At 39.8% G+C, this 12,025-nt stretch overlaps 1 protein-coding gene across 29 annotated transcripts in view; it reads right to left on the bottom strand.

Annotated features, from left to right (window-relative positions):
- LOC148036633 (uncharacterized) overlaps positions 1-12,025 on the bottom strand; it is a 68,905-nt gene that overhangs the window by 24,032 nt on the left and 32,848 nt on the right. For 4 of the 29 annotated variants that reach the window (XM_087678644.1, XM_087678651.1, XM_087678654.1 and 1 more), the window contains one exon: positions 2,618-3,214. The exons of 11 other annotated variants lie outside the window; for them this stretch is intronic. In XM_087678644.1, the coding sequence (XP_087534770.1) occupies positions 2,989-3,214 (226 nt within the window). In that variant the 3' untranslated portion in view covers positions 2,618-2,988. 14 more of the 29 variants (XM_087678658.1, XM_087678665.1, XM_087678647.1 and 11 more) reach the window with 10 other exon arrangements.

Genomic DNA, 12,025 nt, shown 5'->3' with positions numbered 1-12,025 from the left:
AAAATCATTATAGCTAGTAGCAGGATGCATTTACATATATCTCATCAAGCCAACGATACAAAGGGGAAAACAAGACTCTTAATGAGAAACCAACTTAAGTAAGGAATTGTACGTCATCTAAGAATGGCCTTCATGGATTGTTAACACCTAGTAAATATGTCCCCATTACAATGGCCAATAGGACGCCCTCAAAGTGCATAATGATAAGTTTGCCTTGCCCATGGTGGTGGATTCTATTGTACCTCCCAAGTATATGGGCAATGGGCTTTGTTTATTTCAGTGGCTCAAGATTACTAATGATAGAGCTTAACAATATCAATAACCTTGATGTGCTTATTAGAAAAACAAAGATTAAACACCTTATTAGGAGATACTCTAGTCCTATTGCTAATTCACATCAAGATTCTAGGAATCATAGGACCCCCTCCTTTTATTCACAATGTTTGCTTGATATAGCTAGGCTTTGCTTACTTGAATGATACTCCAAAGTCATAATATAGTGCCCTATGATTCAAAATCATGAGTTGCCATTATTAATTAGTCTCTCAAAATCAAATTTTTATCAAGCAAAGTCCAAGATATCTCAAATCTAGAAAGTGGACTATAACAAGAGAAAGTCCAAACCTCCCTAGTTCATCGTATTGGACAAGGGCACAGGGCACCTAACAATTTGCAAACTCAATCCTTTATGGCATGCCCTCTCCTCGACTAATATCAATTCACATCTAGTGCATTTATGTCTGCATCTAAGCGTATGACAAGTCTATAACTTGTCCACGTGGAAGGCTATGGTTTCTTCAAGCTAACATTAGCACCATATCATTTGCATAAGAGGAAGATGTGGGTCACGAGTTTCCTATCTTAGGATTTAAAGTCTCCAACCTATCAATCAACCCCTCAACCTCATCAAGTCAAAGACCAAAAAAAGAGAGTGGAAAAACAACCATATTTCACCCAAAGGGTACTTCTAAATTCACTCTCTAGATGATTTGATCTTTATCTTTGAAACAATTGCCAACCAACATAACTTTTGCAACACTTCAACAACTTTACCAAATGGTATTTCTGTTTCAATCCTCTAGATGGATTGAACTTTACCTTTGAAACAATCCCAAATTGCATATCCTTTGAAACATGGGTCGATCTTTACCTTTTGAAACAACCTCAAAAAGCTTTGTTGCAAAAACATGGATATACCATTAACTCTTGACCAAGCCAATATGAAGGGGGGGGGTGTGTGTATGTGTGTGATGGTGTGTATTCAAAGTTCACATCGTAGTCTTATATTCCCATTGCAAAGCTTGCAACAAATTTGGTAACATTACTAGTATTGGCTTTGAAAATGTTGATATTGTTGAAGGCAAGAAACATTGGTATATAAGAAAGTGTGCATGAGAGAGAGAGAGAGAGAGGAAGTTATATTAACCTCCTATAAGACACCTCAAAGGCGCATAGGCCAAAACAATGGGACTCAAGTTTCATATACAATCCACTTCAAGGTACCATTAACACAAAAGAACACAAACTACCTAGGCTACAATAGTTATTCTTGAAGTTAATAAACCTAAAGTAACCTAATGCTTCAAGTAAATAATGGCTTTGCTACCTACATAAACTACCCATTTGCCCTTGCGATATAAACTAGTCATGCTTTGAGTTGTGTTAGTGTGAGCTCCATAATCCATAATTTGGTTCCTTTGAAACATTTTGATTGTTTTAGTGCTTTGATGTTATTTTGTATATCTCCAAACTCCAAAGGTACTTGGTTATTTCCTTGTTTGGTGATGCGCTATAGTGTCACCCAATTAAACTCTTGGTTTTCTTATATTTACTTTAGTTTGGTTTCAACCATGTATGATTCCAAACATTTTTGGCAACCTTAACCCTCTAGTTCCTCGTATTTCTTCATGCCACCCATTAGAAAGTCCTAGTCGTGCATGTGAGTCAATCTTCATATGCAATGTTTAACAATCTCCATCCTCTAATTCCTCGTGTTTCTTCATGCCACCCATTTGGAAGTCCTAATCATACATGAGATTCAATCTTTGTTTGCAATGTGGCTTCATTAACTATGAAAATAATAGTCGATCATACCTTTTTTATCTTCTTTCTTCCCTGTTTTGGTTCCCTTGAGTACCTCTTCTCGCACTCTTGTTGTCATGTCCTTGACTAAATCTTCAATCTTCTTATTAGTTGTAGTCTCCATCACAACTTCTTTAGTTGAGCCAAGCAAATACGCACCTTGAAAAGTGAGACCTTCAAGGAGGCCACATTTTTTGCTTCCAAGTTGTAAATTCACTGACATAGATATTATGTGGCTTCATTAACTATGAAAATAATAGTCGATCATACCTTTTTTATCTTCTTTCTTCCCTGTTTTGGTTCCCTTGAGTACCTCTTCTCGCACTCTTGTTGTCATGTCCTTGACTAAATCTTCAATCTTCTTATTAGTTGTAGTCTCCATCACAACTTCTTTAGTTGAGCCAAGCAAATACGCACCTTGAAAAGTGAGACCTTCAAGGAGGCCACATTTTTTGCTTCCAAGTTGTAAATTCACTGACATAGATATTCCTCCCATGGGTTTGGCTCTCAAGTTGGCCTGGGTGGCATTTTCAAGACAATTCGAAAAGTCTTTATGTATCTGTTTGTTAGCATAAGAATTCAAGTCTAACCCTCTCCCAAACACACATGCAGCTTGAAAAGCGAGACCTTCAAGGCCACATTTTCTACTTCCAACTTTGTAAACGCATTGACATAGATATTCCTCCCACGGATTTGGCTCTGGAGTTGGTTTGGCTGGCGTTGACAAGACAGTTCAGACAGCCTTTGGGTACATCTCATTGACAGGGTAAGAATTCAAGTCTATCCCACCCTCTCCCCTAGGAGTCGCTCTTGTACCGTAAGGGGAGGTAATGAAAAGATTCAAACTCCCCGAAGACAAACGTGTATAAACAAGCTCTTATCTAGGAGGGTTCTAACTTCCAAGAACTAGCTACTTGCTGCTGACTCTGTGAACCAGCTACAAGAGAGAGAAGGTGAACTGTGTGGACGAACTGTTTTTTGTGTATTGGGGACCAGCAGAAAGGGACGGACGAGCAGAGAGAATGGACGAGCTCTTTTGTCGGAGAGACTGGCTCTTTGACGGGTTCGCCCACCGCCGGGGAGTTTTTGGGGTTTGATCGCTGCAGGGGATTTCTGGGGTGCCCGTCGACCCCTATTCATAATGAAGGAGAATAAGCTGTTAAGCCTAAGCTGTAGCTCTCTCTGTCGTCCTACCTCATACCAAAAGATAATATAACTAGCGTATCCATGTCTCAAAGCATTGACAATAAAGTTTATAGAACGCCTACATCTCCGATACGAGTGGATCTACACCCAAAATTTTCTGAATGAACTCACATTATCTCACTTGTGCATATTAGACAACCTTACAAAATCATTCCTCTTTGGCATGTTTGAAAGAGGGAATCATCCAAAATCACATATGAATTTGTGAATGTACAGTATAAAAAGAATCTTTAAATCTTGTAAGTCCAACTCAAGACCATATTTGCATGGTTTGAGGTACAAAGAATGGCCGAAATAATGATTAGAGCTTCCCCTTGTTGAACCTCAAATGGGAAAGGGAACAAAACTTGGGTATATACATACAAGAAGAGAAAGCACCACATGGAGGAGCACCTACATCCTTCGAAAAGAACCAAACATCAGACTTAGTACATTTGCTACAATCAAAAATTTCCAAACAAAGTAATGCTTACGAAGACGACGATAACAAGTGCATGTTATGTGACCAAGAGCTAGACTTGTAACGACTAAGTAGTGGCTTTATTGCAAGGCCATTCACATCATTTGATAAAACCTAAACCTTAAGTGTCAAGGACGCACCAACCATATGTCTTTTGTTCTCACATCAAAAGCATTAACCTCCATTCACATATTCAGCTATCTACCACAAAGTGAGTTTGTATCTATTTTATCCTTTATCCAAAGGAGACTCTATTATTATTAAAATTCTTGCTCATCTAGCGTTTGGACATGTTTTACTATTCTGAGTAAAATATACTTGCATTCACATCTACAAGATGATAGTGCTCACGTCTTTTTTTGGTAAAATAATGTGCGGCCGATAATACTACTCAAAGTCAAACATGGAACTGCATAGGCTCCAATGACCTTGTGCCCTTCCGCCTCTAGGACAAGGGTTGAGGAAAGCCAAGTTGATAACATCAAAGTGGCTAAAGATGATTGCACTATCTTGACTGATAAAGGGCGCCAACATGTGGAAGGAGTGTGGAGGAAACAGAGTCCTTTGACCAATAAGATGTCAAAGACATTGGATAGCAACAAGAATGGTGCAGAGCATATATATACTTTTGCAGCTTTGCATCATCACTTATGGACTCAACATACATCGTGAGATTAAGAATTTGATTTGTGTAGATTTTCCCTCTTAATATATTGCCACCACGTATGAGCAAATCCTTCCAAGTGGATCTTGTGGTCACCATTTCTTGGCAAAATATCAAAGTAGTCTTCAAGCTTTGAAAGCCATTCTTCCAATTCAATTGGGGAAGAGGATTGACCATTAAATTTGGAGAAGATAATCTTATCTCTCATTAACAATCAATCCATTGTAGCAACAAAACTCATCCTACCAAGTGGAAGACATGCAATAGTGTTAGGTGGCAAGGGTGCCAATGTCAAGGATTGGCAATAGCTATGATGGGAGCAAAACACAATCCACAATAGCAATCCAAGAAACGAAGGAAAGGACTTGTGCTATAGTTGGGGCCTGGAAACCTAAGAGAATGATAGTAGCCAAAATGATAGTTGAAGGTAATAAGATGCCTATAATGCACGCTAGGTCCATTCAAGCACTTGGAGGCCATGACAAGGCACAAGAGGTACCTTTAGGGATGCACATATACTCTAGTGGGATAGGGAGCAATGGTCGATGGAAACCAGCTGAGGTGAAGTAACATGTTTTGCCACAATAGATGCACCCAACGGTCAATGCTACAATCAAGGGGGTCCCATAATAACACTAGTGTTGCAAACCTAAAACGGGAGGGTGGGATGGGGGCAAAAGATAGAGTCCTCTCACAAATGCTACAACAAAAATAAGTGTAGGAATCTAGTTTGCTAGTGATCTCACCACTTCCAACACAGCTCGGTGTTGTTTATTGAGAACAACGATCTTTTTAACTCAAGCGCACCTCTACTCTCATACCATGTAAAGAAATGGTGGGATTTGCAATGGAGACAACACATGGTAGGGTTTAGTAGAGACACACACACATACATGCACGCACATACTCTCTCTCTCTCTCTCTCTCTCTCTCTCTCTCTCTCTCTCTCTAAGGATAGACTACTACAAAAGGTATAAACACTGGGAATCCCATCATACATGATTTGGGGCATCTACGCACTATATGATCTTTAGCTCCATGAAAGTGAAGCAAGGATCCCCTCCCTCCCCTACACACTTTGGACTCTACATCAATAAGAAAGAAGACTACATCACATGAGGAGACAAGGTGGACATAGCAAGTAAATTGTTCTCTATTATGCTTCATGCTAATGATATTGTTCTGGTCTACAACGACATCTCCATGCCCTTCGTGACTTCTGCAAACAACATGGATTGACACATAACCTTGGAAAAACCAAGATCTTGATCTTCCACAAATCAACCACAGTGAGAAGAAGTCCAGACTTCACTCTAGAAGCTAAACAAGTGGAAGTTGTGGACTCGTATATCTACTTAGGAGTAGCAAACTCACCATGGCACACATAGCTAGAGAATAATTTACATGAGGATATGCAACATTTATCATGCTGGAGATAGTATGCCATTAGGCGCACTTTCATGAGCCTTGCATACGGAGATGGCTATTTGATACATTGGTCACACTAGCCATGATGTATGGCACAAGTTTTAGGACCCTTGGCTTGGCTACATATCTATGGGCATAGATTAACAAACCCAAATCATCACACTCTCATGAATGGTTTGCAACAAACCATTAGTACAGCATGAGATCATTAAAGTAGTGTTTATTGCACCCCTTGAAACCATCCTTTGTCCTTGGATAGGGTGGTAAATAACTTGGTTAAGTACTAATTACAACAAGCATAAAATTCACATGAACTGAAAATGCACACTTTACCACTTTAGTCTTAGACATTGAACACCCAGTAGACCCCAAAATTCGCATCCCTCGCAATATTTCTTTATCTTATATTGCAAATGGAAAGAGTACAACTAAGATCCTATGATCTCCTCCGCTAATCCAAGTGCCTCTTGCTATTAAAACTAACAAACGAGCCTCCAAACCAATTTGCCCCTTGGTTGTCTTGGGGATTAGCCTTTATCCTGCTCCTGAAAGACAAATTCAACCCCAAATTTGATATTGGTTGGCTGGCCTCTTAAATCTTCCTGAAATTCCTCAATTTCAGCTGTTGGAATTTAAGCCCTAGGCCCTCAATTTTATGCAAACATCCTGAGGTGACTATCAAACCATGATTTCTGTTATAAATTAGGCCTTACAACAGAGATTGACTGAAATCTCTTCCTCTGATGGCTCAAACTATTGGAAAATGCTAAGATAACTTCAAAGAAATGGCTAGGAAATAAGAGTGTGATAGAGAGAAATTTCAAAATTTCATCACGAGAAACACTAAAAAATTGCTGCTCCCCTACTCAAACAACCATGGAACCTATCACCTACAACTTAGGACCACCAGAAAGACTGATGTTCCCTCTTACATGTTGTCATCTATACCAAAAGGACCTTGGATTACTGTCATCTACTCCAAGAGGGCTCCAAACTGTTGTCACATGCTATAGGATTGATACCTAGTGGCTGCAAATCACATCAACAGCATCTCCTTGCTCTCTAACAGTCTCCTCTCTCAGAATGGCTGAAATAGACTTCCACCAACCCCTAAAAACGTTTTTCCCACTTGCATCGGCAAGTTTTGCCAAGTGGCAACATTCTAATCCCATTTTTCGGCATTATCTAGCTTGTTAAACAAATTTTTAAAATATTTATTTTTGAAAATTAATTTAAGAATTATTCTAGTGCTCAAAAAATTAATTTCACCAACCAATAATTAATTTGGCTAGGCCAATTTGTCTTTCAACTATCCTTAAGCAATTATTGACCCTTAGACCAGCATTAATTAATTAATTAATGCCTAATCTCTAATGTCACCACACTGACATTAGTGGCCAATAAATTAATCTAGGCCCAAATTTGACAACGGTACCACCTAGTACCTATTAAGCATAACTTATTATAATTTTTGCCTTTGGCACCAACTCATATCTCGAGGTCCTAGATCCCACACTATGAAATAATTGACTTGCATCTCACATGTGTAAGTCACATTAGCACATTTGATTAACTTTCAATCAAAGGCTAAGCAAGGCAACAAAATATCACGTCCTCGTGACAAACCTTCCCTTTGAAATGCTTGCTATCGTCCTTGATTATATTGCATTGTGCCAAAAGAAAAGCATACTGCACTGGAATCTCCATAATGCATCACAATCACGACATTGGCCACTGTTCTCCAACCATGCCACATACCCCAAACCTTGCTGAAAATTTCCAGCCAGCATATACATAACATAAAATTGAAAATTAGTCTAAAATTGTTACTAGAAACCCATTGGATATATCTATAACTCATGTTTCTCAACCGTTTTGACTTCAAAGCTACAGTAAAGCATATTTTCAGCATAAACCATGGCCGAAACTCTCAATGGCACTTACTAACATGTTGTTGTTCATGGAACCAGCTGTAAACCATTGAAAACTTAGCATAAACTGATCGCTTGCTCATCTGAGAATTGGTCACAAACTGTCGCAAATGTGACTCCGAAATCACAAACCGATTGCAAAAAATGATCAATATAACTAATGCAAAAACTGATACAATATTGATCCCAAAAGTGACCATAAACGGTTCCCAAATTGATCAAAAACTTAGCTAAAACTTATCAGAATTTTTGTCTCAAATTGAGGCAAAAACTCATAAACTAATACAAAAGTATAGTATCAATGTGCCCAAGTGAAACTCATACTCGTCTGCATACATCTCATAGTGACTAGTGCCTTGAGCAGTGACCCCATGGCAAACATACTGTCACATAGTACCTTGGATGTATTCTGAATACATTTGAGATCCACTACATACGAGAGTTGTCCACAACTGGAGGAGTGTAAGTGCTAACTCCCCCTTGAGCATTAGGCAATGCTCTGAACCCCTGCTCTGTTGAGACATACAGAGTCAACCCTAACTGAAAGGCCTCCCATAAAGTTACGACAACTGAGGATGGTCTACCAAGTCATCCTCTTCCATCCACTTTGCATCTATTGATGAAACAATGCTGAAGCTTCACCAAGAAGCATATGGAAACTTTACCTCTAACTTTACTTGCCTCAAAGCTCCACTAGGTTGTAGGCCTTTCTTCCCCTTTAACATTGCAATGCTTTATACTTTCACACTGTTGCAATTCCAATTCAACTAATATGCAACATTGCATCCAGTTGACCAGCCACTCATGTGTACCTAACATTAGAAAACATTATTTTTTTGCATACTTTGAACCATTGCAATGTAACTGTCCATGGGAATTTGCATACTAACAGCCATACAAAGATACATTTTTCCATACATTGCATGCAGTACTAGCAACATCTTTCCTCATGACCAACACTATACGGAGCATTTGCATGACCAGCATTAATACTATGAGTCCCAAACATAGCGGGCTACATATATACATTGTCGAACTTGCCACCTTGTGCCCCAACATCATACCAACATTGCTATACGAGGGCTTATACATATTACCAGCCATACCCGAACACATTGGACCTTGCATACCACGCATTAGTTGTTGCATACCATAATGAGTTGTATCATACATCTCCATATGCGGTCCCAAGCCCACCATAGCATGAAAACTAATGCCACCACCAAAGTATCATGCCTGCCCTATCATTACATGCATACCCTACTGTCCAAAAAGCATTGAATTGACACTTCCAAGTTTGCCTTGTGTATGCATCAATTGTCTTGCTAGCATCATTTGCTTATGCTTACTTCCCACATTTGAAGCATCATGCTATCGTATCGGCTCTTCCTTTGATGCATCTTTTTGTCCCAAAGCTCTTGAAGATGATATCCTCTTGTTGCCTTTGTTGCCCTTCTTTATGGATTCAAAAAGCGCATAAACTAAGGATCATTTGTCAATTGCATAAACATTTTAGCTGTTGTCATCAATTGATCTTTAAAATGGTCATCAAAATTCCCTTACTCTTGCTGGTCATTGGCTTCAAGAAACCTAGAAGGACCCACCTCTTGTCTAATTCCCTCATTCTCAGCTTGATGTCCATGTTACATGCCTTGTCCAAGATTAGTCATTGCATTTTCTTCATTCCCATATGAATGTTCATACTAAGAGACATCATCACTGCTTGAAGACATATTGTTGTAATTTCTCAGCTGAGAGCAAAAATTAGCAATCAATTCGGGCCACTTGTCCCTTAATTTTTCACCCACAACTTGCACAAATGGAACCGCCAACTGACCAAAGGCTACCCCAAATTACAATAAATGGGTTGGCATTTCAATTCCCTGACAATTGCACAAATTTCAGGTGTTGAATTCAATGTACAATGCCTTCACCAATTGGCACAGGTCCTGAGGTAGTTGTTAAACCCTAATTTTTGCAAAAATTTAAAAAATTTAGGGTTTACAACAAAGATCTCTCTATTCTCCACCAAGTTTTTGGTTGAGATCTGCTCAAAATTATTGAGAAATATTTAGATCTCCTAAGAATGGGTTGGAGAAGGTGAGAGAGTAATCTAATTTTTTCGTGAGAAAATCTTCAATTCTGCTTGCTGCCTGCTCCAACCTACATTTAATGCAATCACCTACTACTACCAGGCACCCCCAAAATGCAGTCACTTGATCAGCAATGCTACTGCTAGCCCCTGGAAGTTGACTCCCTGCTGTCCCTTGCCTATTGAGGCTCCTAGATGGCTGTCTTTTGCAGCATATTGCTGTTCTTGGATCAAAAAATGGACCAGTAGCTTTGTCTCTCCCTCTTCCAAGCTGTAAACTGACTAAATGGCTGAGACCCAACCTCGAAAAACGTTTTCTCAATTTGCATGGGCAGTTTTTACAAGTGGCAACCTTCTAAACCCATTTTTCAACATTATCCAACCATTTAATTACTTCTCAAAATTAAATCCCAACAATAGAACTATGAAACCAACCTTCCTTGAATAGCGTGGTAAATAACCTGATTAAACTCATTACAACAAGCATAAGATTCACATAAACTAAAAATGCACACTTTACCACTTTAATCTTGGACATTCGACACCCAGTTTGCCCCAAAACTAGCGCCCCTTGCGGTATTTCTTTATCTTATATTGCAAATAAAAGAAGTACAACTGAGATCCTTTGATCTCCTCCACTGATCCAAGTGCCTCTCTTGCTGTCAAAACTAACCAAGAAGCCTCCAAACCAATTTGCCCTTTGGTTTGCTTGGGAATTGGCCTTCACCCTGCTCCTTGAAAGATAAATTCAGCCTCAAATCTAATATTGGATGTCTGGCCTCTTAAATCTCCCCGAAATTCCTCAATTTCAGCTGCTCGAATTCAAGCCCTAGGCCCTCAATTTTCAGCACCCATCCTGAGGTGGTTGTCAAACCTTAATGTCTGTTGTAAATTAAGGTTTATAGCAAAGATTGACTGAAATCTCTTCCTCTGATGGCTCAAACTGCAAAAGATTGAGATAACTTGAGAGAAATGTCAAAAGTGATGCAGCAATGGAAGCATAAACATGTGCTGAAATAAACTATTGAACACAAGACAAAAGAAAAAAATGAGAGAACACAATACAGATGAGAACTCAGATATATGCTCGGGAAATGGAATCCATATACCAAGACATGAGACAGTAAAGAAGTAATGTGAGTCACCGGTTGTGAAAACCCTGGCACATGCTCCCTCTCTCCAAGAACTGTCAAGTGATGAATCAATGAGGAGGAGGAGGCCTGAGAATATATAAGCCAAATAAATGATAAAAATGACTGGTCGGCATGCCAAAAATGACTAGTCAACCTACTGGCTGCAAATAATGCCAAAACACAATAAATGTTGGCAAATAAAATGCCTAAAATATCTCTGTGCCCAGCCTGTCGTACCACATGTACAGACTCAACCATGAATTGACTAATCTGCTAACACCCTCTCTCAGATCATGGGTGATCATAGTACATACAACAATGTCCATCATAGTAGAACCATGGATACCCAAGTGGTGGGTGCACAAACCACCACCAAGGTGCCTCGAAGAGAACCTGATGTTGATGTTGATTGTACCAACTCCTAAAGATAGAGAAGATCATAGCAGCTCTCAATGTCTGTCAACAATGCCTCTGATATAGCATACGTGGCCAACCTGTCACCAATGCCGCAGCACATAAATGACCATAAATTTCCCTGCTTTGGCCAGACCACCAAAGTGTCCCCTCATGTGAGCTCCAAACGAAAGCCACCCGCTCTCTGTCATGTAACCAGCCCATCATAAACCTAGATGTCAATCCTAACTCCAGGATTTGTACCTGCCAGACTTCGGTTGATGCGTCGAGGATGTCCCTCTCTGAACTCTATGCATCTGTATAGAAATATAGATGAGGCACGGTTGCACCATCTCACCACCCTCTTACACTCCCTCTCTGGCACTGAAGCGTCATGAGGGATAAACTCATCACCACCACTAGAAAGCAGTTGAGAAAGGGGCCACCAAGCCCTTCCCACGATCCGAAGAAGAGGATCCCTTCTGTGCCTTGGACTTCACCTTGTTAGCCGAAGGATCTAAGTCGGAATCTGAGATAGACTATGACTCGTCGGAGGAGTCCGGTCCCGCTTCGTCTCCTGCTCTTTTTCCTTCTTGGAAGCCGCTAACTCTTTGCAGTCCTTCCTTAAATGACCTT

The sequence above is a fragment of the Lygodium microphyllum genome, chromosome 5, assembly GCF_053477565.2.
Source record: "Lygodium microphyllum isolate KBCC chromosome 5, Lygodium_microphyllum_v1.1.10, whole genome shotgun sequence".
NCBI classification, from domain to species: Eukaryota; Viridiplantae; Streptophyta; class Polypodiopsida; order Schizaeales; family Lygodiaceae; genus Lygodium; species Lygodium microphyllum.
This window is presented reverse-complemented; position numbering and strand designations above follow the sequence as displayed.